This window comes from Colletotrichum orchidophilum (assembly GCF_001831195.1).
Source record: "Colletotrichum orchidophilum strain IMI 309357 chromosome Unknown Scaffold_17.1, whole genome shotgun sequence".
Lineage (NCBI taxonomy): Eukaryota > Fungi > Ascomycota > Sordariomycetes > Glomerellales > Glomerellaceae > Colletotrichum > Colletotrichum orchidophilum.
Window position 1 is genome coordinate 410921 of NW_019172973.1, and position 27900 is coordinate 438820.

The 27900-nt window shown below is 50.5% G+C and overlaps 10 protein-coding genes across 10 annotated transcripts; 5 read left to right on the top strand and 5 right to left on the bottom strand.

The window, feature by feature from the left end:
- Nucleotides 1–52: 52 nt before the first annotated feature.
- On the top strand, nucleotides 53–804 carry CORC01_03013 (uncharacterized protein; the record flags this gene model as incomplete). The annotated part of the gene is made up of 2 exons (XM_022614663.1): nucleotides 53–129; nucleotides 609–804. 2 exons carry the CDS (start codon nucleotides 53–55, stop codon nucleotides 802–804), a joined length of 273 nt encoding a protein of 90 aa, XP_022478964.1.
- Nucleotides 805–1604: 800 nt separating this feature from the next.
- On the top strand, nucleotides 1605–2654 carry CORC01_03014 (chitinase; the record flags this gene model as incomplete). The annotated part of the gene is made up of 1 exon (XM_022614664.1): nucleotides 1605–2654. One exon carries the CDS (start codon nucleotides 1605–1607, stop codon nucleotides 2652–2654), a length of 1050 nt encoding a protein of 349 aa, XP_022478965.1.
- Nucleotides 2655–5814: 3160 nt separating this feature from the next.
- Nucleotides 5815–7895, top strand: CORC01_03015 (peptidoglycan binding domain-containing protein; the record flags this gene model as incomplete). The annotated part of the gene is made up of 3 exons (XM_022614665.1): nucleotides 5815–6763; nucleotides 6828–7166; nucleotides 7219–7895. 3 exons carry the CDS (start codon nucleotides 5815–5817, stop codon nucleotides 7893–7895), a joined length of 1965 nt encoding a protein of 654 aa, XP_022478966.1.
- Nucleotides 7896–10894: 2999 nt separating this feature from the next.
- CORC01_03016 (uncharacterized protein) lies at nucleotides 10895–11485 on the top strand (the record flags this gene model as incomplete). The annotated part of the gene is made up of 1 exon (XM_022614666.1): nucleotides 10895–11485. The coding sequence occupies one exon, from the start codon at nucleotides 10895–10897 to the stop codon at nucleotides 11483–11485; it is 591 nt and encodes a 196-aa protein (XP_022478967.1).
- A 462-nt stretch (nucleotides 11486–11947) lies between these two features.
- CORC01_03017 (UbiD family decarboxylase) lies at nucleotides 11948–15890 on the bottom strand (the record flags this gene model as incomplete). The annotated part of the gene is made up of 3 exons (XM_022614667.1): nucleotides 11948–15349; nucleotides 15419–15598; nucleotides 15774–15890. 3 exons carry the CDS (start codon nucleotides 15888–15890, stop codon nucleotides 11948–11950), a joined length of 3699 nt encoding a protein of 1232 aa, XP_022478968.1.
- Nucleotides 15891–17520: 1630 nt separating this feature from the next.
- Nucleotides 17521–18411, bottom strand: CORC01_03018 (glycoside hydrolase family 16; the record flags this gene model as incomplete). The annotated part of the gene is made up of 3 exons (XM_022614668.1): nucleotides 17521–17573; nucleotides 17630–17682; nucleotides 17747–18411. 3 exons carry the CDS (start codon nucleotides 18409–18411, stop codon nucleotides 17521–17523), a joined length of 771 nt encoding a protein of 256 aa, XP_022478969.1.
- A 2417-nt stretch (nucleotides 18412–20828) lies between these two features.
- On the bottom strand, nucleotides 20829–20999 carry CORC01_03019 (uncharacterized protein; the record flags this gene model as incomplete). Its single annotated transcript, XM_022614669.1, has 1 exon — nucleotides 20829–20999. A coding segment is annotated over one exon (171 nt), but the record flags the coding sequence as incomplete, so codon positions are not given.
- Nucleotides 21000–22387: 1388 nt separating this feature from the next.
- On the bottom strand, nucleotides 22388–24143 carry CORC01_03020 (uncharacterized protein; the record flags this gene model as incomplete). The annotated part of the gene is made up of 2 exons (XM_022614670.1): nucleotides 22388–22468; nucleotides 22521–24143. The coding sequence occupies 2 exons, from the start codon at nucleotides 24141–24143 to the stop codon at nucleotides 22388–22390; spliced, it is 1704 nt and encodes a 567-aa protein (XP_022478971.1).
- Nucleotides 24144–24971: 828 nt separating this feature from the next.
- Nucleotides 24972–25418, bottom strand: CORC01_03021 (uncharacterized protein; the record flags this gene model as incomplete). The annotated part of the gene is made up of 1 exon (XM_022614671.1): nucleotides 24972–25418. One exon carries the CDS (start codon nucleotides 25416–25418, stop codon nucleotides 24972–24974), a length of 447 nt encoding a protein of 148 aa, XP_022478972.1.
- Nucleotides 25419–26610: 1192 nt separating this feature from the next.
- CORC01_03022 (uncharacterized protein) lies at nucleotides 26611–27356 on the top strand (the record flags this gene model as incomplete). Its single annotated transcript, XM_022614672.1, has 5 exons — nucleotides 26611–26782; nucleotides 26864–26947; nucleotides 27000–27065; nucleotides 27209–27264; nucleotides 27318–27356. The coding sequence occupies 5 exons, from the start codon at nucleotides 26611–26613 to the stop codon at nucleotides 27354–27356; spliced, it is 417 nt and encodes a 138-aa protein (XP_022478973.1).
- Between the last annotated feature and the right edge of the window lie 544 nt (nucleotides 27357–27900).

Consider the following 27900-nt stretch of genomic DNA (forward strand, 5'->3'; position numbering starts at 1 on the left):
ATGAATCAGGTTTAGGGGGATTTCATTTTTGCTGCCGGCTCCAAGACAAGACATGCCTAGCTCGAGCGGCGATGTCTTTGGTGGGAGAGGGGATGGCCAGGATGAGATGCCAACCAGAGAGTTCACGCGGTATGCATTCGACCTCGATGCAAGCGGAGAAAACAACGGTTAACCCGCTTGCATTACTGGTGTTCCTAAGACCAGGGACTTGCGTGCCAAGAACCTGGTAGCTGGTATTCCTGAGAGAAGGCTAGAGCGTTGGCGTTGGCGTTGGACTGTCTTTGCTGGGAATCTCGGCGCCGAGTTCTTCAAATCTCTGAGTTTGATCGTGGCACAGGAATCTGGGCACTGGACTCCCCTGATCGATAACTTCAAACACTAATACGAAGACTATTTAGAATGCTGCTCATCATAACTCTTTCTTACTGGGTCGATGCTAGAATGCATGTACTTCGCGGCGTCATAATATCAAACTCGCTTTTGTGTTCCCGAGAGAGATGTAAAGGTTTTACATCTAATGATAAGGTGACGAGCATCAAGTAGTATGAACGCATAACGGAGGTCTAACGTCTAGACAACACACTAATCCTAATCGCCGCTGCCGTCAGCTTCATCGTCGGCTTCCTCCGGTACACCTATGTCATCTGCCTCACCTTGCGTGAAGGAAAGGGTCCGATGCCCTTCTGGATGCACTCGTTCTGCCTAGCTCACGACTTGAATTTTACCTACATCATCGGGAAAGCCGCTACCCAGTGCGGTGAGCATCAGTATCTGAGGGGCACGTCGACGGCCCTCCTCACCTGAACGACGCTTGAGATATGGACTATTGCCATTGCCAAAGAGCGGGACACCAGCTTTGGGGCCATCTCTCGGCTTCTGTGTCGCCAACATCATTGGCACCATCTGGACGTTCGCTCCTTTGGGTTTCTGGGAGCTCACCATTCCGGAAATCTTAGATCAACGAGTGTACTATGCCATTGGTGGAAAACTCACTCTGTGTTACTTGGGATGTTTTTTTTTTTTCTGATTCCCAATATCCGAGCAAGAACTCAGGTTATGGATAAGGGCGGTGAGAAAACGATTTGGTAGGCATGACCACTGGCCGTTTTTTTCATCATGGAGTTCGTCACGTCTTCGGATTTCGACATAGCAGCAGTTGTTGAAGAAGGAATTTGGTCGATCCTGTAGTGTGTCACTCCTCAAGAACGATGGGATGAATCGGTTTTATGCAATAGATATGGAATTTTAGTGTCCAACACCTTCAAGGCTGCTGTAATGTGGTGTTGGAAAGGTCGGAATGAGTGAGTGTGAGAGTGAGAGTGAATGAGTGAACGAGACCCTGCGTGATGTGCAGACTGAGAAACCCGCTTATGTCAGCCTCGAGGACCCTGATGACGCAGCTCCAGCCAGCCGGGCGTCGTGGAGAGGCTGTCAATCCGGACACCTCCCTCCCAATTACCACCCCGCACTGTTAGCTCTCCCAAAGCGCAGGCGCATGCAACCACCCGATCTTCCACCACCCCACGCGTCGCGTCTGCCGTTCCAATACTCTACGGACGTCCTCGATCTTTGCGGAATCGAGGCAGCCGGCCCCTCTAGCTCCGATGCCGCCCGTACCGCCGCAGCCTCTCCCGCGCGTCATCACCTACTACCAGACACACCACACTCCCGACGGCAAGCCCATCTCGGTCCTTCCACTTCTTACCCAACAAGGGATCAGCGTCACCCATGTGATTCTCGCGGCGATACACATTAACGATGATCCCCACGGCCTCACCCTGAACGACCATACCCCCGACAACCCGCGATTCCTTACACTATGGGCCGAACTACGGGTGTTGCAGGCCAGCGGCGTCAAGGTCCTTGGCATGCTCGGCGGCGCTGCCAAAGGCTCATACGAGAGGCTGGACGGAGACGAGGAGAAGTTTGAAAGATACTATATTCCCTTGCGCGACATGCTTCGGACGCGAGGCCTCGACGGCATCGATTTGGACGTCGAAGAAGAGATGAGTCTGGGCGGCATCATACGGCTCATTGACCGCGTGCGACAGGACTTTGGCAAAGATTTTGTCATTTCCATGGCTCCCGTGGCTGCGGCGCTGCTCAGCTCCGAGAACAACCTGAGCGGCTTTGACTACGAGGCCCTGGAAGTGATGCGAGGGAAGGAGATTGCCTGGTACAACGCTCAGTTTTACTGTGGATGGGGCGACGTCAGTAATCCAGTCATGTACGAGATGATACTGGCGAGGGGCTGGCCGCCAGAGAAGGTCGTCATGGGCCTGGTCACGAATCCTGAAAACGGCAGCGGATGGGTCTCGTGGGAGATGCTCGGTGCTGTGCTTCTTACGCTCCGAAATCGTTATGCGCGGTTCGGGGGAGTCATGGGATGGGAATATTTCAACAGCTTGCCATCAGGCCGGGAGAAGCCCTGGGAATGGGCAAAGTGGATGACGACGATGTTGCGTGCAGACCATACACATCACTCGCCGGGTCCAGTACAAGGCACAGCCCCTGTGGATTCCACGCAGCCAGTCGCCCAGGGAGTCAAGAAGCACCTCGTGGACGAAGCTGATCCGGACGGCCCTAACAGCAAAGACGCGCCGCTACCTACGGCCTTCGATTACTACTCGGATGGCAACGTCGAGGACGATTGAAACGCTTGGAATACCACGCGAAGCAAACCAAATTCTTCTAGCCACAGCCAGCGTTGTCTCTCAAAGAGCGGGCAGATGATGCAAAAAGTGGGTTTTAGGGTTAGCAATGCGCAGCTACAACGGTGAAGACCGAACCTAGACTAGAGTTATGGATGATAAAGCGGGATAGAGGAGGCATTGCAGGAGCCTCAGCACTCTTGTTCTTCACCACATCCAAGTCGTTCAATAACGACAGCCTTGACTAAGAATATCCTCGGATTTCGCGCCAATCCTATCAGGGTACGTGACAACCATTCAAGTCCTCTTCTAGGTGAATAAGCTGTGATCTGGCTTGGCTATACACAGCTCTTGAAGCTAAGAAGACGATGATTCGTCTGCTTAGGCAGCTGCACAGGAGGAGCTCAAGAACACGCGATACCCTTCTGCTCGGTTTCCAGCCCCGCAACCCCGCGCCAAGAATTGTGAGCTACAAATGTTGACCATCTTAACAAATGGAGTTGTCTTGCCTCAATCGGAATGCTTGCCCTTCCTACTTCTCCTCATGAGGTGGGACACCGACATCACCAGAATTCCCATGCTACCTTCGTTGTCAAGTACAGAATAAGATCCTAGACGTTATGGCAATGACATCAAATGTCATTTGCCAAGTGAAGCATTCCAGTCTCGCCATTTTCTGTGTAACGCAGTCCATTTCCATATAAATGACCTGCGCCGCGGAAACACCACATCCAGTTCTAACGGAATTACTTCTGTCTTCTCTATGTGCGCCCTGTGGCTTACTTTGACAGAATTTCAGTAGCTTTATCATCATGTTACTCAATACTATCCTGTGAATACACTTGGCAGCATGCGCTCGTCTCATTTCAGCTCTACTAGAAGAGCCTTTCATCGCATTCAAAACCTTGGGGTAAACTATCGAGCTCTAAGGCGCAACTTTGATCCGCGATCTGAACGACCCCATTGCAGTCAACATTGCGGCCAATAGCGGCGCCACCGGCAGTGACTTTGAGCAGGTCACAAGAACGAAGCCACCCGTGTACTCGTGGTCAGTGGGAAGGTCGAGGTGGAGGATATTCGTGGGAAGTGGGAAACGTTTTGATCTTGAGTGGTGAGAAATCCCTTACTGGGGCTCTCGTGCGTTCTGACCATCGCTGGCAGCGATAACCGTGATGCAATGTTCGGAGTTTATGCATTTGCAAAGCGGGCAGTCGCTGTGGCTTTGGCTTTTCACTACCTCTATGCTACGCCTGGAATCTTGAACATAAATGTACTTACTCCTTGCCCTGCTACAAGATTGATAATTGGGCTCAGTCGGTTGGTCGAGCTGATATAATCGCAGTCTCCATTGGTATGTGGGTAGACTTGCCTGCGACGATCCGATTGCTGTCCTCGAGGACGACTTTGCCACGGACCGAGAGAGATTTGCAAAGGATTATGGAAATGACACACCAGCGAATCGTGAGTTAAAAGCCGCCCCCTAAAGACCCAGTCGCCGATATTAACTGGGGAAGAGAGTCAAAGAGCTGGAGGTACTGGCGTAAGTCATCATCAAACCCTCACCAGGGAAGCGGCCGTCTTGCAAAGTCCTCTTCCAGCCCTGCCTTCCACTTCTAGTATATTGGCAAACCGAAGAGCTGGAAGTCTCAAAAAAGCAAAAACCTTGAATGGGATCCAGCTCATCATTCGACCTGATCCACATTCAATCGCCTTGCTCCCGGGGGTTTTTTAGGCTTTCCCGACACGACTGGCCTTATCTCCATCAAAGGCCACCGCTACCAACGCAACCACCGAGTCTGAAAGTGGTACAACGGTGGCATTCCCACATATCAAGTATCTTGGCTCCCGTGCCGAATCAAGATCGACCGCTTTGAGACCTTTTACTGCCGTTCGAAGATCCAGCGAAGCAGCCCGTGCCGCCTGGGTAGGGTACCACATTTGCATCTTCACCAATATCTCGAGAGGGATTAAGGCCACGATCTACATCAACGGTTATATACGAACCCATTCATCCCAATGAAGGTTTCTCTCGCTCTGGGGACCTATGACTGTAGTGAAAGTTGCAGTGCGAACTTTACCCGCGTCCTAAGCGATCTGACTACGCCGGGCGATATACCTCCAGAGCGAACCGAGAGTGTGGCAGACCACTTGTACGAAGGCGGTTCAGCTGCCGTGAATGAGCCTGTACACGTATACTCTTCGTTTGTAGGTGGATTCACCGGAGGTCTATCTTGAGAAGTTTGCGTCGGCGGTGAATGGCTCCGTCGCAGAGAGGTGTCTTCCCCCCCCCCCGGAGGTGGGATTGGGATTCTGAAGTGTTGTGGTTTGCTCCACTGTGAACTCAGCCAGAAGCCAATACGGATCCTGGGTACAGATCCAGGAATGCTGAGTGCGTGCTCGGTTCAAGCTAAGGTGAGATAACAGAGTGCTGAATGCGGGACGTGATAAGACAGGTCCAATTTCGGCCGGCCACTTGGTCTTTTCGGTTACAAAGCATTTTGCTGTGGAAATTAGCAACAGCCGTGGAGGATCTAGAATGTGTTCACTCATCCGAAGGTGCATGTGTCCATTATATACACTCGCAAATACATCTCGATGTTTTTACTACTTCCTACCTACATGGCGCTGAACAGAAGCGTCTGCTCCAGCCAATTTCTCTTTGCTTCGGCATATGTATTGAATTGAGAAAATCAGTCAAAGAGAACGAGTTCAAATGAGCCGCTAGTCATAAGCCTCACCGAATGTGAAAATTCCTGAACACCGTTTTCAATCGGCATTGCTGTCTCAGATCAGTTCAGCCCCGAGGTAGGTCTTTCTTTTCTTCGCATGTGGCATTTTCCAGGCTTGCCAGGCTATGAAAACAGCAGCTGAAAAAGAGTTGTGTATTTTTCACAAAGCCCACATGGGATTTTGTGCAACCTCGACGGGCGATGTTCTCGTTGATGATTCTGCGCCGCGTGAGGTTTATTTGGAAACGGAATCGCCATGGGCGTTGGATCAGCACTTCAGCCTCAGCTGAATCCCTCCTCACCATGAACGATAGATGGAGGATCAGGCAGTTGCTCGAAAGGTTCTTGCTTTTCTTATATAAATAGTCACCCGATAACTTGGCTAGAGGGTCATATTCGTGCATCGCCATTCGCCCACCTTTTCCGACTCCGACATGTCATCCAACTCGCCGTATAGTACAAACTCGTCGAATCTTTGGCGATCTTTCGTCCAAGGAACGACAGACGTCAAGACTCAGGTGGTAGCTACAAAGAAAGACGGGGACGTTTTCCTCTCTGCCAATGTTATCGAAGAAGTAGACCATTTGCAAGTCGCACGCAAGACACTCGTAACCGACAAAGACCAAAAGTCCCCTCCCAAGCGGATCATCATCTGTTGCGACGGTACGTGGCAGTCTTCCGTCAGCGGCCAACAGAATATCCCATCCAATGTAACCCGCCTGGCACGTTCCATTGCCCTCACGGGGTCCGTCGAAAAGCCTGGGGAGGCGCAGAGCGTCTGCCAGCAAGTCGTCTTCTACAGCGCCGGCGTCGGCACGGGCGGCGGCTCAAATATCCTTGATAGACTCCGTCAAGCTACCTTTGGCGATGGGCTTGTCGCGGATATCATCGAGGCGTACAACTTCATCGTCATGAACTATGCGCCGCACGACCAAATCTTTTGCTTTGGATTCTCTCGAGGGGCGTACACGGCCCGCTCCGTTGCCGGTCTCATTACAGATATTGGCATTATCCAGCCTCAGGAGATGGACGACTTCCCGGCTCTTTACGACCTCTATCGAAGACATGGCCATAACGACAGCTTCAACTTTCGTCAATCGAGGGAATATCGACAGTGGATCACCGGTATCCGCGCAAACGGGGTCGAAGGCTGGAACACTGAGGAGGAAGCAAATAAACACTGGATCCAAAAGCCGCATAATCTTCCCCCAGAGTTCACCAGAGTCATTGAGGTCGTCGGGGTGTTTGATACTGTCGGTAGTTTGGGGATTCCCGGCGTGACTCGGGGTCCTCGGACACGGGCTTTAATCAGCAAAGTTGCTAGACTTGCCCCCTGGCTTGGCGTCGATGACCTTGGATTCCATAATCCTTCATTGAGTAGATGTGAGTCTGACGAAGAACTGTTGTATCTTGCCTTTCGAGGTGGTGCCCTCTAACGTTTTTTCAGACATCCAGCATGCTTACCATGCGCTCGCCCTCGACGAGCATCGAAAGCCATTTACGCCAACGCTTTGGCGTCTTCCACTGAGTGGAGAACAGTGCCCTGGATACCACAAACCGCCAAAAGATGAGCTTGCGCGAAATTTCAGGTCACTTTTGGGAGTCCAATCGAGGGCTACAGAAGATGAGCTCTCTCGTGCATGGGTAGCCTTGATCGATCGTGAAATGGCGGACCAGTTGGAGGGCGATCAACCCGAGCTGCGGCAGGTCTGGTTCCCGGGCGGTCACGTCAACATTGGAGGCGGCAATCCAGGCATTCTATACGGCTTCCCGTTTGATTATGAACGTGAGTCGTCATGTTCCCACCCGTATAGACGAGTCAGCTGATCACACCACAGAAATCGCTCTCATTTCCTTCACCTGGATGTGTGACCAGATCAAGACCTTCATCCAGCTCGACGACAAGAAGGGATTCAAGGACGGTAAAGAAACAATTTCAACGCTCGCCGACCGCGTGATCGAAGCCCGCATGGGACTGATTCACCGCTCACGACACGACCAAGGGCCAAGCATCAACTGGGTAGTACAGCGTGTCCGGCAAGGACTGGGCCACAGCAGGATTTACAAAATGTTTTTCAATGTCTCTTCATACCAACCGGAAGACGCCTGGGCCACAGGGCCAATCATTGACATTCTTGCACCCGTCATGAAAGTCCTGCCGTTCTTGTCAAAATATAGGACACCGGGAGAGTACAAGAAGGACTCCCACGGCAACGATCTCGGCCAGACGAACGAGGAAATCCACCCCTCTGTCAATTATCGCGTCGTGAATCATCCTACATATACTCCAAGGTCCCTTGAGAGGTTCACGAGATCGAAAAAGATGGCCAGCGAGGACGGGAAACTTGAGTTTTTATATGAGTGGAAGAAAGGGGATGTTGTTGTGCCGGAATATTTGATTAAACCAGGCAATTCGATCAAAGGCGACTTGATTGCCCGCCGCCTGGCTGAGTTTTCGACTGGTGGCAACAAGTTCGTTGATGCGCTTGTCAAAAGCGCTGCTCAAAAGCGCTGAGGTTATGGTGCAGCGTATTTGAGCTATATCTTTTCTTTCGCTATATCGCGGATCGCAAATTCTGTCTCAGAACCAATTAGAACTTCAATTAATGCTGTTCAGATTTCTTTGAGCTCAGTTATTGTTCCAATCCATCTGATTTCCTGATCATGGGCCGTTTTCCGCAATAATGTTTGGGCCGCTGGGAAGCGGACATCAACAAAATGTCAGTCAGTGCATGCCCAGGGGAGGAGACTCAGCAAATGCAAGAAGACAGATTCCCACCATAGTGCAGAAAATCTGACCACTCGGTTTCCTTCATAGATGTTGCCGCTGAAGCTGTGAAATTCAGTCCAGGCCCCGGCGCCGTCCCAGTTGGTGCCGAAGAGTGGGACCGGGATTGACCGAGGTCGTTAACGGTGACGGCCGCGATGTGGGGCCGTCTGTTGCTTTTGATCTCTATTGCCCAGACGACGAGGACTGCATGCACACAGTTCAGTTGAAAGGAGGGCCATCGCATCCCAGATGTTACTTCCGCCATTCAATCTGGACTATCTCTCCGACATCTCTTTTGGATCAGTATCTGAGATATACCTCTCAAGTATTGTTGGCGACTAAGTACCAGCACTTGTGCCTGCACCGGCTTCCAATTCGTGAGATAATATCGAGCCTCACTATAATTACTGCGGAGAAAAATGCTAAAGAAAAAAAAAAACGATCTATCTGTAATTTCATGTATGGTCACTAATTTCTTTCGCCGAAACAGGCTTCCACTTCCATCATTAGACCGTATGTACTTCAGATGCTGCTTGTTGAAGACGTTGCCTACTCTTGCTGCTATAGATCCTCCACCTCTTCTCTTGAACAACCGCTCGCAGTAGTCCGTCCGCACTTGTCCAGGCCGACCCACCCTGGCTCCTTCCTCCCCCCCCCGGGAACGCTGAGCCTTTCTTCTTCTTCTTCTTCTTCTCCCATGCTCACATATTGAAATTCAGCGGGTCACGAGTTTTCTAATACTTTCAGCCAGCAGGTATATTTTATCCGATTCCTTTCTTATATCACTTCCTCGATCGTCAATATTCTAATTATCCGTTCCTTTCAGAAACTCTCGATACCCCTTTCGTCTTGCTCTCTCCATGTCAACGTTTTGAAATCACGATACTATAACTCCTATGAATATGGATGAACCCTCCATCCTGACATACGCTCTGTCTCGACCCGGAAGAGATGAGAATTCCATCGGGAATAGACCTACGAAACGCAGGAAACACCATTGCCGAGCGAAGAACTCCGTCAGATTTCTCTCTACTTGGTTCATGATAAAGCCTTTCCTGAAGCCCACCACTTGTCCCGGAAATATTCGCGTCAAGCGGATTTACGTTAGATTGGCAAAGCCGTCATACCAGCTCCAGCTGGTTAGTCATTTCATACAGATCGAAGGCCACCAGTAAATGGGGCAACCAGGCAATGAATTGAGACCAAGAGGGCAAGTGGAACAGGCAGAAAAAGTTCTGACTGTAGTTGCATCAGCTCTGGGCCGCGCTCTGTCAATGACACCATCAGGGTACTGCGGTTCATACACAATGTCATACACAATCGCCAGCTCCTCGAGGAAGTTAATGGCTGCTAGCTGCGCCTTGAATTCAGAGATTTAATTTCGAGGGTAACACTTTCAAGACTTGTAGACGGACTAACGCCTTCGAGCGCATGTCATCAAAGGATCTCTGTCGTGACTTACATTTCGGTCACTGGTACTGCGAGTAGGCCGTCAAATTCTGAATCCATGTACCATGAATTATTTTTGCTCTATTGAGCTCTCCGTTCCTATATTTTCATCTCTTCCTTGGCCATGGCATTCTCTTCTATCTCAAAATGGGGTTGCTGCGGGCGGCGTATAATCGCCGCGTATTCATCCTACCACCGTCCTATCACAAAATTCTCTTATTCCGTTCCTTCTCTTTTCGATAGGTTCCTCGAGAGTTGGGCCATTATAGAATTCCAAAGAAGAAGCGAGGGAAAACTCTTTTTGCCTTGAGCGAGGGAACAACTTCACCTTTACCAAGGTTCCCGGGATCGAAATTACAGCGCCTAACCGTCCATTCCCCAGCCCAGTCCCCTAAAGATTCTTCTTCTCTTACTTTTCTTCATCTTCTCCTTCTTCATCATCATCACCATCAACATCACGATTTATTCTTTTTCATCTCCCCGATTCTTGTTTTTCCACACCAACCTAACGGCCCACGTACCCCTGAGCAGGATCCTCAGCAGTCCGCAACTTTATTCTTGTTCGCCAAAGCCATTGACTGGTTTTTTCCTACCATACTTCATACTAGGTCTGGTACCTACAGTCCGCAACTGTCCTCAATCACGAGATTCTCACCGCTCTACGCACCCGGTAAGGCACCCCAGATCAGCCACCAGGAACACACAAATCTGACAAGGTCGCTCAGCGTCTTCACCCAAGCCATTGACTGGTTCTTTTCTTCACGATACTTTACGAGAGGTCTGGTACCTAGTGTCCCTCACTGTCCTCAACGGCACAATCCACGAGCTTCTCGTCCTTCTACGCACCCGGTAAGGCCCTCCACATCAGCTACCAAGAAGCCTCAAACCTAATATTGTGTCACTCAGCCTGAACAATTTGCTCATATCCAAATAAGCTCTCCCAAAATTTTGGTAACCTTGTGACTCAACGGCCGGACCGTTAGTCTCGCAAACCTACCCAACGCCTCCCTAGTCCCTACCGGAGAAAGCTTTACGGTAGCCCATCGAGGTTACGTCTCTTAATCTCAACAGTCTATATCAACAATCATCTTTCCGCCTGCAGGTTCGTTTTCCCCTGCTCAGACAACCATACACTCTTCCCAGGACGTCAGCTGTTCTTACACTGAATATCACCACTCCACAGGAGCCTTCAGAAAAAGCATTGAACAACCACAACTCACCTCACCTCTCTCACATATCCTCTCTACCTCTCTCTTCTTCGACCTCAATCTACCTCCTCCTCCAACTCCTTCACAATGCCTTTTCTCAAGCCCACCTCCCGCTCCGCCAACATCCGCATCGAGCGAGTGGCGGTGGCCAAAGTCCTGAAGCCAGCCCCGGCTGGAGTCAAGAAAACAACACACGTCTCTGAGCGATCCAGCTCCACCAAGCAGGCAAAGTCTCCTCAGACCGCCAAGCCAAAGGCCAAGCTCACCAAAAAGGCCTCGACCGCAACCAAGACGCCAAAGCCTACAAGCGGCAGCGGCGGCATCCACGGCTCGTGTTCCGCCTCGGCGCCTACTACTACTACTACTACTACTACTACTACTACTCCTCCTCCTCCTCGCAGTAGCAACGCCAACAAGACGCCAAAGGTCACCACCACCACCACCAGAAAGACCCGCACCAAACAGCCTCAAATCCCACAGGGTCTGGTGGCCATCAACAGCTTCGGTTCGGCGGCGGCGACTCACCGATCCCAGGTCGGTCACTCGCACGAACACTACCGTCTCCTCCCGACAACAACCACCACTCTCACAAAGGGAGGAGATTCAAACAACAGCGGGGCGCAACGCAAGCCAGTCACCAGTCTCGCAACGCCCTCGCCCACGCCTAGCGTGGTCTGAGCTCGAAACAGCAGGAATCAATATTCATGGAAGAACCCCGACTGGGCATAAAATGCCAACAGGTCGAGATTGGTCAATCATTAGTTACGTTACTATGAATAGGAGTTTGTGGCGTTTTGTTTCAATGACATAGCTCGACTCTCAATTGATTACTGTTTTCGGGCTCATTCAAAAACTCGTCTCACTTTGTGACTCTTGTGATCCATTGTTCATATCACTCCTCATCTCGTAGTGAAAATCATGGCTTCAATCATGTCGATTCATCTCGAATGATAGTAGCGGCATTGGTCATTGACCAAATAATCATCAAGGCTTCGCTCTCCCGCTTAAAATGTATCATCGCCATGACATGTCCGTCCCATGCTCAAACGCAGTTGAGGTGCCCTTTGCCAACTCCCCTCATCCTTTTTCCTGTCCCCCAAATCTCATATAGTAATACAATTCAGGTCATTCCAATGTGGCTTAGGCCTCTAACTCACCCTCTTCAATCATCCGCCCCAGAATCAGGCTTTGAATTACCAATTCATTGCTCAAAGTTCTGATCTTTTTCGGCGGCCGAGGAGCATCTTCAGTCGCTGGCACAGCACTCTTCCGCTTCCTTGACGCCTTTGAAGGCTTCGACGCAGGAGGATTAGTGCCGAACAGTTCCTCCTCCGATCCGGTATGTTCGTCAACATAGACCCAGTCGTAGGGCTCTCCGAGTGCCTCTCGCTGCCTAAGAGTCTCTTTTGCTTCGTCGACACTGTACGCCCGTGAAAGTGTGGCGCCGAGAACGTGTGCTAGGAACACGTAGGGCATTTTCTTTTCTTCAGCCCTAGACTTCTTCATCACAAGAAGGATCTGACTTCCTTCCAACATCTTAGGTCTACGCTCAACAACGTCAACAAGCCGGGCCTCGGTGGCCGAGTAGGGCGCAAGGTATCGTGATCGAAGAGCATCGCGGAGGAAGGTGGATTGACCAGCGCAAAGCAAATATGGAAGCCAATCAACCACAGCTCCTTTCGATATGCAAGTCATAATCCAACGGTCTGATATGCACGGCAGCCCAAGTGCGAGCGCTTGCATGTACTTGACTTTGCGAGAATGCCCGTCAGCGATCAAGGCAGTAAACCCAATGGTCTGCGCGAATGGGGTCAGCATCAGCGGGTTATCGTCCCTCGTTTCTGAGGCTGGGCTGGTTGCCGTGCTTCCGAGAGCATTGGGCTCGAAGAGCTCGTCAAATCCGTTACTCAGCAGCAAGCCACCACACTGTGAAATCATCTTCTCGATTTCGCGGCTTTGGCTAAGTCGTTGTTCGTAGTGGTCCGCTTTTTCGCCGTCCCTTTTTGATTGGAAAGATATCGCAAAGGCCATGCCAGCAAAGATGGTAGGCCTGCTGATGTTGTCCTTCGAAGTGTGAGAGAGCATGGATAGGCGGCTGCCGCGGGCTGTGGTCTTTGGGGGTTGAATAATGCTGTTCTCGAATCCATTGATGGAAGGTGATCGATGTAGCTCATCTGTCGATGCAGAGTCAAGGCGGGCTGCCCTCCGAACCTGTTTCCGTGTACCTTGCTTGGTGACCCTCGATCCGGTAGCAAGTTTCGACAAGGCCTTGGGTGGCTGGCGTCCACATTTGGACTTGTCTGGCGAGAGAGGTGGAAGTTCCACGGATTCTTGTGAGGCCGGTGGAGTCTTGGAAGACGGAACCGGCGTGTTTGTAAGAACGCTGAGCGTCGACGTTGTTGAGCCAGGAGCATTTGGGGCGGCGGGATGGGCACGAATGCCGGGTGTCGACGGGCCTTGCTCGGCAACACTCTCCACGAGGACCGCGTCTACAGATCCGGCGCTCTTAGCACAACCCTTTGGCAGTGGCGGTGAAGATGGCATAGGCGGTTCTTCGTCCATAGCCGAATTTGCCACCTCAATGGCCGCATAGATCGGTGCAGCTGTTGCCTTATCGACCGCAGTAGTGACCTGTACTTGTGGGGATTGACCTGCATCTGGCTCATCTTTGGAAGTCAGTAGCGCCTCGTCAGTTCCAGCGGCATCCGAGGACACGCCGGCAAGACTAGCACCCTTGAGGATTTGTGCCTTGAGGGTCGGCTTGGATTTGCGACTCGATCGGCGAGAGGGTTGAGGGAGGGGAGGTTCAGGAGTCTCGGGTAGAAGTTCGACTTCGGGATTGACGTCCATGGGATGTGTCGCCGGCGCGTCTGGTTCTTCAGTCTGTTGGGACTTCTTGATTTCCACTGGTTCGTCTTGCGACATTTCATTTCTTCCATCGGGTCGAGATTGGGTGTTGTTGGGGCTTGTTTCCGGAATGAGGTCCTTAGGCCGAGATCCATTGCCTGAACTTTCCGTGCCGGGTACGATACCATTCGAGGCAGACTTCTGGGTGGCTCCGGCACTGTCGGGCACTGCATCATTGCTCGAAACAAGTACATGTTTAATATTATTGACTGCATCTGCAACATCGGGTGATGTTCTGTCGCGGGTCTGTTGATTGGCTGCGTGGCCTTGGGAATCGGCTACTGTAAACCCGTCTGCATCATCCTCTGATGCAGTCGAGTCATCATCTATGCGTCGGGCACGGTATCGAGACCTCCTTGACGGGGGTTTCCTGGGTTTCTTGGTTGTTGATGGCACCTCGATAGATCCACGGGAGATTGCACGTTGTACCGGTATGGTCGTAAGATCTTTTGCAGCTGCTGCCTTCTTGAGTGCAGCCCGTTTCCTCCGCTCGAGTTTTGCTGTTATGTTGTCGGATTCTTCTCCAGACATTTCGTCTTCGACCTCGATACTCTTCAATTTTCTCTTTTGTGAATCCACCATGTTCTCATAAGTCTCGATCGGTTCTGGCAGGCCCCGAATGTTGGCCGTGGGCATTTGCGGGGATTCTGGCACAGTGCCATTTTCTGGAGGCCCGGAGTTGCTTGGGCTACGTTCGCGGTCTTGAGGCGCTGGGCCATCTAGTCGAAGGGCTTGGGGGCTCGAAGAAAGCAAATCAGGAGGTGATGTGATGTTGTACCGGTTTTTTAGAGGTGACGTCTCGGCTATGTTGGGTGAGATGGAGTTATGGGCGTACACGTGCGGCGATGGTCTCGAAGAGGTAGGGCTAAAATGCTTGACAGCGGAGGAGAACTGGGTCTGACCGAAAAGTTGAGATCCAGCCAAAGCAGGATCGCCAAGCTTCTTCCCGGCAAAGGGGTTGTGACGTTGCGCTGGAGTATGTGGCGGAGGAGCTGTCGGCAGCAAAGGGGACTGACCGTCGGGGCGCTGGACGGAGGACTGTTGCTGAGAACTGGAGGTGCGGTTCCGCCAAGCTCCACGGGTGTGTATAGGGGCGGCATCGTCGGGAAAGGACGAAGGCTCTTCGTCGCCTTGGGTGTCACCCTGGATCAGGCGATCGAGGTTGCCGAAGTCAACGACGGCCGAATCCTCCTCGTGGAGCGTTTGGTGGTCGGCGGTAAGGTCTTGCGAAATTGGACTCGTCTCGACGAAAGAAGGGCCTTCATAGTAGTTCTCGTAGTCCCGACCGTCGTTATCTTGAGTGGGAGATTGCTGCGAGACGTCCATCCTGACTTTTGTGGAGAGCGCGCGGCCCGATGATCGAAGGAGGGCATTGACTTTCTTCGCGGTTTTGTCGGCAGTGCATGGTGCGGGGGCCTTGCCAGGCGTTGAGTTTACCGAGTCTTGGTCGCCATGAGACACTATTGGCGGTGCGAGAAAGTCGGAATTCTTCGCCTTGGTGAGCTCAGTCGAGGGCTGACAGGCAGGAGTTGTATTGGGATCTGGGTCGCAATCTGGATCTGCGGCTGCGGCAGCGGCAACGGCAACAGGCAACGCGGGTAACGGAGTTTCGTGATCGAGGTCGTGCTGGGGTAGCTACTCTGGTCAGTGCCATCCCAGTTCCATGTGAGACACCCTAGTCAGATTGGTGGGGGCGTGACAAACCGCGTTTTCGGTACTCGTTGCCGGCGGAGCAGTGCTGGGGATCGAAAGAGCAATGGGCGGAGTTTCGGTATGGCTTAGAGGGTCAGAATGACGCGAAAGGGAGGTATCTCGACGCCTTTTGCTGCCTTTTGAAATATGTCGCGACGCGGTCGACGATGCTCTTGGGGGTGAGCTGCTTGTCTGTGACGGGCGCCCGAGATAGTTAGCGCAAGGTCGCAGCAAGGCCTGTGTCGTCGCAGTGCTAAATTGTCGCAATCCAATCCAATCCAATCCAATGCCAGCAGCAGGCACGCAGGCAAAAGTACACCTCCACTTGGGGGGAAACGCCACCAGGAAAAAGCAAAAATGCCCCTACCACGCCGATCCCATATTCTGCCACATAGCGGTCGAAAATGGCTTGGCTGTCTTGCGATTCGTTACTGCCCTCAATGGACTTCTTGTCTGCTGCTTGAAGGATTTGGGACCGCGGCATCGTGACATATCATTGTCGGACCGGCTTCGACTTGGTGAACAGCAATGTGAGTGATGCTACAAACAACCAGGGAATCAAAGAAGGTGGGGGAGAGAGAAGGCAGGGGTCGAGGATACGCGAGCGAAGCAGACACGAGACCAACACGGTCCCACGTGACATTTGTGTCAGCATAATGCCTTATGTAAGCTGGAATTATCTGTCATGTATGCTGGCCACTCGTGCCCCTCTTTTCCCTCATGACAGCCAATAGTAGAGAGAGTGCGTATGTCACTGTAGTCTGTGATGCCTTCTTCAACAGAGAAAACAATTTTAAGGCATCTTTGTTGGTACGGCCAACTTAAAGAGGTAATTCAGCTATTGATTTCTGCGTAAGTACCTTATTTAGGAAAACTCATGTTCCTTTCGGTTCCCTCTCACTCGTTCAAGACGGTGCCATCATCTACTCCAAGAAGCAGTGGATGAGGATAGAAATGAAACTCAACTAATGCTTTGTTCCCTTCAAAATTCAATAGCCTTGCAAGATTTAACAGTGAACAGATCGACGACTACACAATGAAAGGTAGAATAACGATAGTTTTGCTTGCATTTGCTTGCACTCTTTGATTACTTTCTCGAAAGTTTGCAGGGCCCTCGTCGATAGAGCAGGGGAGGAAAAGACTTTGTCTCGACTTTATCACAAAGTTCTTTCCTTAGGTACGCCGTAAATCCATTCAACATCAAATTGACACTACGACCTCGTAGGTTGTTCAGTAACGGATTTTGAAAGGTTCTTTCTGAACCCGCAGCTAAAGGCATGGGCTATGGAAATGTGCATATGAGTAGACCGACGCCCGCTTTAGCCTAAACCGATTTTCCATCATTCTATCCAAAGTTCAGGCATTTTTTAGGTAAGTTCTTCCGCGACATCAAGAAGCTAAGCGTACATAAGTAGAACTTTTCAGAGAAAAAGTGCATCCACGATGGGCAAATCTCTACCCCAAGCAACATGGACACTTGCGTATTCCCAGAAAGGCACGACTGAAACAGCAGACTACAAACAAAAGTCGCGGGATCTCTTCAACGAAGTAAGCTCGGAAATCGTCGACCAGAGCCTAACTATCAGATGGGTAAGTTATTCCGTATTGGAGATTGTCTCCCTCCTCCTTTGGTCAATAAACTAATGCGTCGTCCACAGGATAAATTCCATCAGCAATTCATCTTCTTGACCCCGGTAGAACGACCTCTCACTGATGTTAGTCAAAACGACCCTGCGTCGGATGGTACATGTTAACGTAATTCGCAGGACCAAAAAGCGAGACTATTATCTATCCGTGATCGATGGAACCGATTATTGATTGCCGCAGGGAAGCCTGGGAAGGATCATGAATGGGCACGACAGATCTTCTCTCGCGATTTTAGTGCACGGGGCGCGACAGCAATAGATGTCATCATGAATCATGTGTTGTCACAGGGTCGCAGCTGACTCCAATAGCTAGCTGCCTCTGACAGCGCTGTCTATGAATCCATGATATTTCCTATGGCAAGGGTATGTACGAGGAGCGCGGTCCGAGGTATGGAGTAGGTACAGGGAAATTAAAGACAGAACGTGGTCAATACATGCGTCGCTAAGTGCTTGAATCATGCGTCTCCGTCACAAAGGATTGTAGCTCAGCACCTCGAAGTTTCGGACTTGGTAAATCGTGTCTGAGTGGGGCTGTTAGCGATTTGAGTTTGATAATAAATTGATGGGGAAAACTTACCGTTCGCTGGGCCGGGCGAACCCGATGAACCCTCCATTTGCAAGTTGATGATGCTATTCCCCTCCTCGCGTTAGCAATCTGGTAAACTCCGCGCTGAGATTCCAAACTATTACTCACAGGTACATCGCCTGCCCCACATACCCGGCGCCGACCTGCGTCGTAATGAGGTTGCCATCCAAATAGAACTTGGACTGCACATCCTTGCCGTTCAGGTCCCTCATCTCGCACTTGATTGCGTGGAAGTTCCACGGGCTCGGGTACGGCACATCCTTTGAGGCAACGATGGAACTCGTGTTGAACGTGTTGAAGCTGATCTTGCCAGTGCCCTTCCACTCAGCCATGTCGACTTCCGGCGGCCACCCATGGACGGCGGTCGTCCACAAGGCGGGCCACGTACCCTTCCTTGTCGGCGCCCTAACCTCGCCTCTGAAGTCGTACCCGCCTCCGGGCGCTACGGTGAAATACTCTTTAGCGTGGATCGCGCCGCTGAGATAGTCTATATTGATTTTTTTCCCGCCATGGGTCGCCGGCGGCTGCCCGGTGACCCTTTTTGCCGTGAGGGTCAGCGTGCCGTCGCTGATGTTTACGTTGTCCTTGCTCATGCGCGCCGCGCCGTTGTGGTCGGTGCCCCAGGGGTAGAGATATTCCCAGTCCTCTGCAAAGTCGGCCAGGGAGTTGAAGCTCGTCGTGGGGATCATAGTGTGGACGGCCCCGACGGAAAGCACGTCTGCCACCAGCAGCGCGCTGCTGAGGAGAAGGGCTGCTTGGCTAAACCAGACCATGTTTGGCGAAAGTGACTGGGATTGTTCGCGCTGGAGATGGGCGATAGAGTTCCTTCGAAAGTAAAACCAGACGAACGGCGGGAGACGGGATGGCTCATATACCTTTTCAGCCAAGCTTCATTTTAATGGCAGTCGGCCGATACCTGTAGCCAGCTCGGCTTCACGACCCCTGTCAAAGCGCCGCAAACCTCTCGCGATAGATGAAATGACCTCAAACATGGCTTTTGAAAAGAGGCGAAGCGCCTTGGCGCAGGGACCCCTCCATAACACGACGATCCGAGTAGCGCTATACTTAGACGGCTGACACGGCGAACGACATAGGGAGTATGCGATAGCAGTTTCGTCTAGAAAGGGGCTGCTATACCAAAAGTACTAGGGTTACCTGCAACACAAACTATAAAGCGCCAACTCAGGCCGGGATGGGAAGAAGTGTCGTCCGGACTTGATGGCATCTCAGGCCGAAGGTTGCAAAAACCCCACCCCAACCATGCTTTGCTACGTCATATCATGGGCGGGTCATCGTGGTCGAGTTGTCGGCACTTGCCTGGCTGGCTGTAAAGTTAAACTGATTTTGCCCCAGTCAGTGTTGACAAGAATAGGAGCACACCGATTAAGCTTCATGAGGTTCCCGCTGGAAGCGTCGGCTGGATATACGATCGACATGTCAGCTCGGGCTCGCCGGTCGACTAGCGGCCGAACCATCCTGCGCCCGTCCGGCACGGAAACCCCGACAAGTCCCCCAAGATGTGCATGATTACATATGATTGAAGCGCTTTGAGAGTACTATAAGCCTTCGAATATGACTTTGGATAGTGTTGTCTGATATTGGTGTTAGACGAGCCTCCGGGAGACGGTTGTTTCAAGCAAATTGAATGGGGTTTGAGTTGAGACGACCCCACTCCTCTAAGCGCGCTCGGATTTCCGGCAAAGGCTGCCATTGAATGGTGTAAACAGTCTGTCAAACTCAGGGGACGTCGGTAATTTGGCATCACTCTTTTCCCCCTTGGCAGCTGTCAATTTAACTTGAGACTGATTCATCCATTTAAAAAAAACTTAAGATGAGTTACTAGTCAAATCTGAGTTAAGACGCCAAGCGACCAGAAGCAAAGTTCAAGAGATCGTACGAGACTTCCGTAACAGAGGAACAACACCGCATCCGATTTTTCCGCGATTAAGACTTGGATTCTCATAAACACACAAGGTAGCTAAACTTGCCAAGTCCGCAGTGTGACCTTGAACTTGCCACAACTAGTTTCCAAATATTCTGGAATCCCCGACAGATTTCAATCTACATGTATTCACATTGAGGTTTCCGTTTCCTCATTGAATAGTGACGTCTCCTTCCCCTGCATGACTGATGGCATCGTCCTCGCTACCAAGCTGTACTCGTTGTTACGCCAGGCCCAGCCTCTCATACTTGTTTGTTTCTGCTGGGCCTTCGCAGAACAAGGTATATTATGTCCAGAGACTTCTCCTTGGCGATATATCAGTCTCCAAGATGGAGTAACATGAATGGCGCTTCCGAACCAGCCGATTCAACCTCGGGACGAGCTGATGAATGACGAACAGATACATCTTCGCCAACCTTGGCATCGCCTGTGCCAATTTGGAACTCCTCTCGACGTGCATCGGCGTGGAAATCTGCCCATTGTCCGTTTGTTTTTGTGGCATATGACCTGAACCTGCCGCGGCGTGTGACGACCACTTCGAGGGTCGCTTGACCGAGGCGACCACGCCGAGTGACATGACCGGCCGTCACGTTCCCCAGAGGGTTTTTTTCGCTAATACTTGTGCTGCCGTCAATAACAATAGCCCTGGGAGCCCATTGTTTTGGCTGTATCGCGCCTGGATCCAATTCAAAGAGAAACGACCCTTGGAAAAAGTCTATTATACCACCAGCTGACACCCGTGAGAACATTGGTACCTTATGTAACAGTCAACGTCGTCTTGAGCATTCGCGTCATTCAACTCCTCCATCTTTCTCCTCGGTGTGTACCATAAAAGGTCGTTGATGAGATTTTCCTTCCGTAAGAGGATCCTGTCTTCTCCTGAAAGACAGTTGCCAACCCCGACAGCGCTGGAAATATGTCATTACCGACTGATAGTTGCCGTTGACCGAATTCGCTGACAATATTGTGCCACTGTTGAAACCTGATCTGTGGGCTGGCCATTGTGCTTGTGGAAAAGATGGATATCTGGGTATTCGCAGCAATGTCCCTGTAGGTATCGCACTCGCAGTCCCTCTGGGGTTATCAATTCCACAACAACTCGTGTTGTGTGTAGGTCACGGTCCTTCTTGACGGGTACAACCTCTCGTCTTGAGCGGCAGGTTCGGCTTGCGATCTCCCGTAATCGTTAATATATGAGCCTCGGGTCCAGGTCTACTTTGAGCTGCGAGTACTGATAGTCTTCCTCGATCAGTGCGCCAACTTTGCGGCCTCCTTCTCCCAGTCCTCGGCGGAGTCCTGGATGATGCAAACATCATCTACCCAAAGGTACTCAAGGCCAAGTCCTTTAGTGATTTCCACTGCGGCTCGAACCGTCTTTGGGAAGTCTTCCACGTCAATGGCTTCCTTTTGGTTGTCTATAGTTCCTTTCGTGGTGACGAAATTCCTAGTTTTGCCCCAACAGTAACTCAGTGCAACGTAGGGGCTAGTATCAATCTAAGTAGTCCCAACCGGCCGTGCCTGACTGTCTACGGCGTTGCCGACATGAATGACTCTCCTTGGAATAATCGGGGATTGCTGTTTGCAGAAAGTGTGATGATCATCACAGTTCTGAATGCATGAACGAATGAAACCAGTTGTTTGGTGAATATCCACACAGCTGCTCGTCTCGTTGCCCTGAGCGATACCGTCTCAAACAGGCGGATGTTGTGAAATTTATCGTCAGAAAGGGCACAGATAGCTTCGGAAATTATTTGTAGTCTCAGGCTCACCAATTGGAGTGTAGAACTGTACAGTAACACGTGCGGCTGGCAAGCTCAGCTGGCAAACCCCTCTCTTGATTATGAACAGGACGACTCGCTGATACTGTTGAGGGATGACATCGAGATTTTGAAGTGTCTGAACTACAGCAGTACACCAGCGACACCCCTCTGCAGAACCGGTTTCAAAGTCTCGCTTTGAGCGTATGGATGTACGGACGTCGTCTCGTCGGCCTACGGCTTTGGCAGATAATTGTTTGACGCGAAAACTGTGACACCATTTGCATGTTTTGGGAACAGAAACTGGACCGAATCTGATTTTTTGAATGCCGACGACTGAAGTCCAGAACTCTGGCGCTGGGAGCGAACTAGGAATGGGTCATACTATAGTTGTGAAGTGCGATACGCACCGGAAAGCTTCAGTCCTGGTAGCCATCTTCAGAGCCCAAGTAGCTGAATTGAAGGTGAGAAGAAGAAATAAAGCAACGGCTTGAACAATATCATTGTTGGCAAGAAAATCTTTAAGATCATGGGAACAGCTCAAGAGTTTGGTGTTTTGCACGAACGGTTTCGATAAAATAAATCAAATTGGATGCATATCATTAGTGGTGGGCGCCACTTAGACTAGAGTCAATGCAAGTACCTCATATGTACCAGCCTGGCTTTTAATAAATCAGGGTGAAGAAAGCTAACCCCATGACATGGAAATCTGACAACGACGATAAAAGCTGGCCTGCAAGCTATTTAGCCGCCAGACACAAGATGTCTCATGTGGTTAATGGTTCCAAGTTGTCAAATGCATCTCTGTGGAGCAAATCTGCCCCTTGCCCCCAATCACAAACGGGCTCGATGAAGATACGCCGACCGCGTCCTGAAAAAAATCGACATGAAATCTACTGTTGATAAAAATCTCAAGCCGGAAGCCAGGGTCTGAAGTCGAAAGCGCCTAACATCCGCAGGCGCATCTGGAAATTACACAGGCTATAAAGTTCTTCTCCACCACTCATTCGAAACACTAAAGTTCGATTTATTTGTTGATTCGCACAAAATCTACTGTAAAGACCGACCAACCCAGTCTTTGGTCGACTTCTCCTCATATGACAGACTAAGGATGGCCAGGTAGAGTACGTCCTTTGGTTTGATCAGCATTCAGGCTCAAAATGTGCTCAAAAGTCCTGCTTACCTTTTGGAACAGACCCTTGAAGACACCACTAGGCTTGCTTAAAGAAGCAGCTCTCGTCTTCGCCTCCTCGGCGTGGTCCTCCTTCACGCCCCCACTTCCCAGGTCAAATTCCACCTCGATATCTTTTTTGTGACTTCTTCGACCATGGGTTTTCTTGCCTCCCTTCTGACAGTCCGTCATCCCATGCTTCTCCCCCTTGACCTTTCCCCCTCGCTCCGCTTCTAGACTACGTCTCTTCTTGTTCTTTTCTGATCCTCCTTTCTTCTTCTTCTGGTTCTCCCTCTCTTTGTTAGAACGCTCTTCACTTGTCTTCTCTGTTTGTATTTTGGATTTGGCTTTTCCATCGTTAGTAAACCTCCAGCGACCTCCCGTGATCAACGAGACAAGATCGCCACTAGATGCTGGATGATTGGGATCGGCATACCGTGACCTGAACTTTGGTTTTGGCATCAAGTTCATCGTCGGGTAACCTTTGTTCTCTTCAATCCAGCTGGCTTGGGCGCGCTTGTCTGAGTGGCCGTTGATCCAATCTTCCATTCTATCCCAAGCATTCTTCTTTTTGACTCCGACATCTGATTTCTGAGCACTGCATTCAAGGTTCGGGTAGATGAGCGGCGCCGGCTCAGGCCAATTAAAGTCGCCGCCAGTGGGCCTCATCAATTCGCCCACGTGCATCTTCATCTCTTGCCACCCCTTTGAGGACGATGTTCGTCCTGCTGCGACATCTGGTATTCCCTGAAATAAAAAAGGCTTGGTCAGAGGCACCTTCACCACCTCCACCAAGTTGGCTGTCACCTGGCTGCCATCATTGTCAGGCTGCCATGTAACAACAAGGCAGACTAACCCGCGAGGGATGAAGACCTCTGCATTGACACAGTTCAAGAATTTGTTCGAGCAGAACAGACTCTGGCCCTCCATGATAGCTTCCGTAGCATTTTCGACGGCGAATCCAAAGAGCAGCGATGCAGGGTCGGGCAGTGCTTCTCCTGCGAACCCTGCCAGATTAAAAGCGTTGATCCAGGGGTTGGGCTCCAATGACTTGTTGAAGGTGTCGATTAAGTCAAAGAACATGTCTTGATCAATACCCACGTCGGCTAGCATGGGTGCATAAGCCCGGATGAACCCTCGAGCTCGCTTCTCGGGACGTCTCTGAGGTACTAACACTGGTAGTGAGAGTCTCTGTCTGCCCCCAGGCTCCCCAGTAATCGTGCACGGATGTCGTTCGATGAATTCCGAAGCAAGTTCACGGGTGTCGTTGGCAGGGGATGAAAGTGGCATTGACATTTCGACTTCTTGGTCGTTGCCGTCCAACTTCGCCGTTCCTCCGTCAAGCAGTTTCGGTTCGGAGTCCGTTCTGCTGACAATACCTGGCAAAGGCGGAGATTCGGCTCGATCCGAAGCTTCTGTCTTCTTCTCTTTTCGGTGGTGCATGGCTTCAGAAATAATACCAATGCCCGCCGCCACCGACTGAGTCATCTCTTCCGCGAGGCCATGCTTTTTTCCCCTGTCACTGCTTCCAGTCCTTACGACGACCTTATCCCGCTCTTTTCGAACGCTCTGAACTAGGCTAGCGGCTGCTTGAGAAGCCACTCTCTTACTCTCACTGATCATGCTGGCCGGCATGTTTGTACTCGGCTGGGTGTTCTTGTAGGAAAAAAGCCTTTTATCGTAAAGTATTGTGAAGGTTCTCCAACTCAGAGAGTAAGCATCTCGGGTAGTCGGAAAGTCTAAGTAAAATTAAGAGAGGTCGAGTTTGGAACAAGCTAGCGAGATGCCGAAGGGGACATCAAATCTTTCTGTGGTTTGCAGGCTTCAGGCTCCTTAAATACAACTTCTGCTTAGAACTGGTCCCTCAGGCTGCCTGGAACCTAGCGGCATCCCGTGTGGCAGTGGAATCGCACTCGCTTGTATGACGAATCCCCACCTCCGCCAGGCTTTCAGCTCCTGCTTGGCAAGTCAGCAGCCAAGAATGATATGCAACCCGCGGGATGCGAAAACGTGGCCAACGATCTGCAGTAGGCGACGTCACGGAATCAGTATCATCCTTAATAACGCATCAATTGCGCTGTCTCTGGTGTCTGTCTGTAGCAAGTGTGTGTTGAAAGCCGAACTACAACATAAGGCGTTGGATAATTCCGGAAGACTCTCGGTAAATGATATTCGTTGATTTAATAATATTGTCCATGTATCACATTTAGGAAAGTTGGTTGAAAAAAGAAACTTTGCAAGCCTGAAATCTTACAAAAGTTCATGTTGACAAAAACAAACGCGGTGAAATGCACACCGAAGAATGGGAAAAAACTTGAATCCATCTGTGAAACTCGGCCTCAACCCCCAAGACCCCATCTCCGCCCAAATGCCCTTGGCACATATATTGGAGACCATAACCTTATAGCAGATTGCGTAGTGCTCATATCATGCGGCTGGCCCAGACCTTGGTTGTCGGAGCAATTACCACTGGCAGGAACCGCCGCAGTGCACACTGCCATCGGTAGAGGTTCCAGAGATTGCCCAGCTTCCGGTTCCAATCAGGTCGGAGCCGATCATACCGCCCCAGTCAACGCCCTTGTTGCCACGAGGGAAGTTGACAGTGACTCTGCAACCAATTCCCTGAATACCGGGAATCGCCTGGTTGTTGAAGAAGGCCTCTTCGCCTCTGCAGTTACCGTAATAGGTGGAGAAAGTGTTGTCGATGGCTGTCTTGAGATTGTCGCGGTTAACATTGTTGCAGGAACCAGGGTGATCGATGGTAACGGTCACGCGCTCGCAGTCGTCGCAAGCTTTGCGCCAGCAACGGGGTTCGAGAACTCCTGCTAGGGAGGGGAAGGCGGTGCTGAAGCCGTAGCATAGGAAGAGGGTAGTGAGGATGAAAAGAACGGGTCTGCTAAAGCGTGCCATTGTGACTTTGTTGATTGTGAAAGCTGAAAGAGATCTCGAGTGTGAGCTGGAAACTGAGAGTGCGATGGTGTTCTTTTGCTGCGATGTGTAGCTTGTTCTTGTTTCACTGGGCGTTATCTAGTCGCTATATATACATGCGTCTCAAGCTTGACTTCTCATAGCCTCCAGTCGTCGTGACTCTCCTCGATGTCATGACCACAACTATGCGAAGCGTTCACCAATCAAGATCAATTTTCACCACGTGTTGTCCCTAAATTAATCACCGTTCTATGAGATGACCTCAAGTTTCACCAATGAAGATAAATTTCCACCAAGCGTTGTCCCTAGATTAACCAGTGCCGGATGAGATGACCTCAAGTGTCACCCATCACGACGGAGTTCCACCCCGTGTTGTCCCTAGATTAATCACCGTTCTATGAGATGTTCTCAAGTGTCACCCATCACGATCAATTTCCACCTCGTGTTGGCCCTGGATTAACCGGTGTCCTATGAGATGATCTCGAGCGTCCACGTTTCGCGATTGCTTCACGATGGTTCTAAGCTCAGTCGCTGACAAGTCTACGGCTTTTTGCCGAAGTCGCATGGCAAAACTCCGACCGGCCCACAACTATAACAGACTTAGATGAAAGAAAGTCCTCGTGGAGTTGCTTCGATGTTCTGACTGGGCAGTATAAAGCTCAGATCATGGTTCATCCGTCTTCAAGCTTTTTTGAGTTCACGCATGGATCGTCGAATGATGCGTCTTGACTCGCCGGCATTTCTAAACACCAGCCAACGATGCACTAGGCAGTCCAATTCTTGAATAAGATTCAATTTCCTGAACCTTTTTTGGGGGTCCAACATTAAACTCTCCAAAATATACGCAGTATACTTCCCAACTTAGGTCAGTTCATTCGACCAATGACGGCTTAGATTAATTCCGCGTGGCATGAAAACCATCTCGCTGTATACCAAGTAATTGAAACCATGAGACTGAGATGAGTGATGAAGAGGATGGTCAGTATTCAGTCATCTTCTGCAGTAGCCATAATGACTAAGTGTAGATAGCTTGTCAGTATCACGATGTATCAAACGTTTCACATAAGTAGTAACCCAAAGCCTCTCGTCTTGGTGAATTCTTGTCTCTCCATCAACAATTCAAACATTCAAACCACCAAGGCATTTAAAGCTTCTCCAACGCAAATCCTTAAACATGCAGTTCAGCTCTCTTCTCGCCTGCCTTATTATGGCGCCCTCGGCTCTGGCCATCCCAACCGAACTCTCTTCTGGAGAGAGTGCCCTTGCCCTCAGAGCTGCTGAGAATATCGAGCTTCCGAACGATCTCCCCGAGGACGCGAAGACTGTTCTGGAGACCTATTTCAAAGGTATGGCGTTTAGTTCATGTAGATGATATTTGTGGTGGACATGGGTCCACGTAAAAGACTCAAGACTGACGACTGAAGTAGAAACCGACTTGGACCTTGAGCGCAGAGATATCGACAAGCGAAGCGATGTGCCCTTTTTGCATTGCGGATGGCGTCGTTTTTACAGTATGAAACTCAACTCTAGCATATGTTGTCTTCTTGGCTGACACTTTCCAAGGCTGCCTTGGATCTCTGGCCTCTGGTAGTGTCACCTGCATGTGGGCAATCTCTGCTCGCGGCCTCGGTAAGCGAGACCCTTTTTGTCTCCGCCTCAATCCACTCAGCTTCATGCAATGAGATACCACTCGACTGGATTCTTCAGGCGCAACACCAAAGAAATGAAGTCGCAGAATTTATTAATCAATGCATTCACTAACATGAAAGCAGATGTGAAGGAAGACTCCAAATGCACTGCTGCTGTTGTAAACAGCATTCTGGCGGCTGTGAGTTGTTCTCAATTGTACTCGGATTCTTAAAAGGCTAATCAAATTTTCAGTCACTCAACTGCAAGCTGTGTGTCACTGGTCACCCTTGATCATGTTTTCTTCCAACTTCTATGTTCGGCCTGTAGATGATGTATTTTGGCGATTTGGTTACAGAATGTGCAGGGGCCCAAATAATAAGGGATTTGTGGTTCTGGTGGCTTGGAAGTCAAGGTACATTTCTCCGCTGATTCTCTCAGCCCCTTTTTGTGAGGTATGATGTTGTTACAATTACTTTTCGATTATCATAAACAGATTTGAGCCAGCTAGGCTCTCTCTTGATTCTACATTCTAGAAGCTCTCTTAGACTGCCGCTAGAATACCTGCAACGGAAGGTTCTATGATTAGTTGCCGATGGTCAACTTGACGCATCATGCATTGATCATGTTTGCCGCCATCACCAGTAGACAATGCTCTAAAATAGGTAGTTCGAGATAATTATGAAGGGAGCGGCTGGAAATGGGCTATGAACAGTTCTGTAGGATGATTCGGTGGTGAGAATATTGGATTGTGGCCTATGCATACGACCTACGCGGGTAGAGCCCTTCAGACCATCGTCTAGTAGTGAATGCCGTTCATGACATGATCATTCCACCT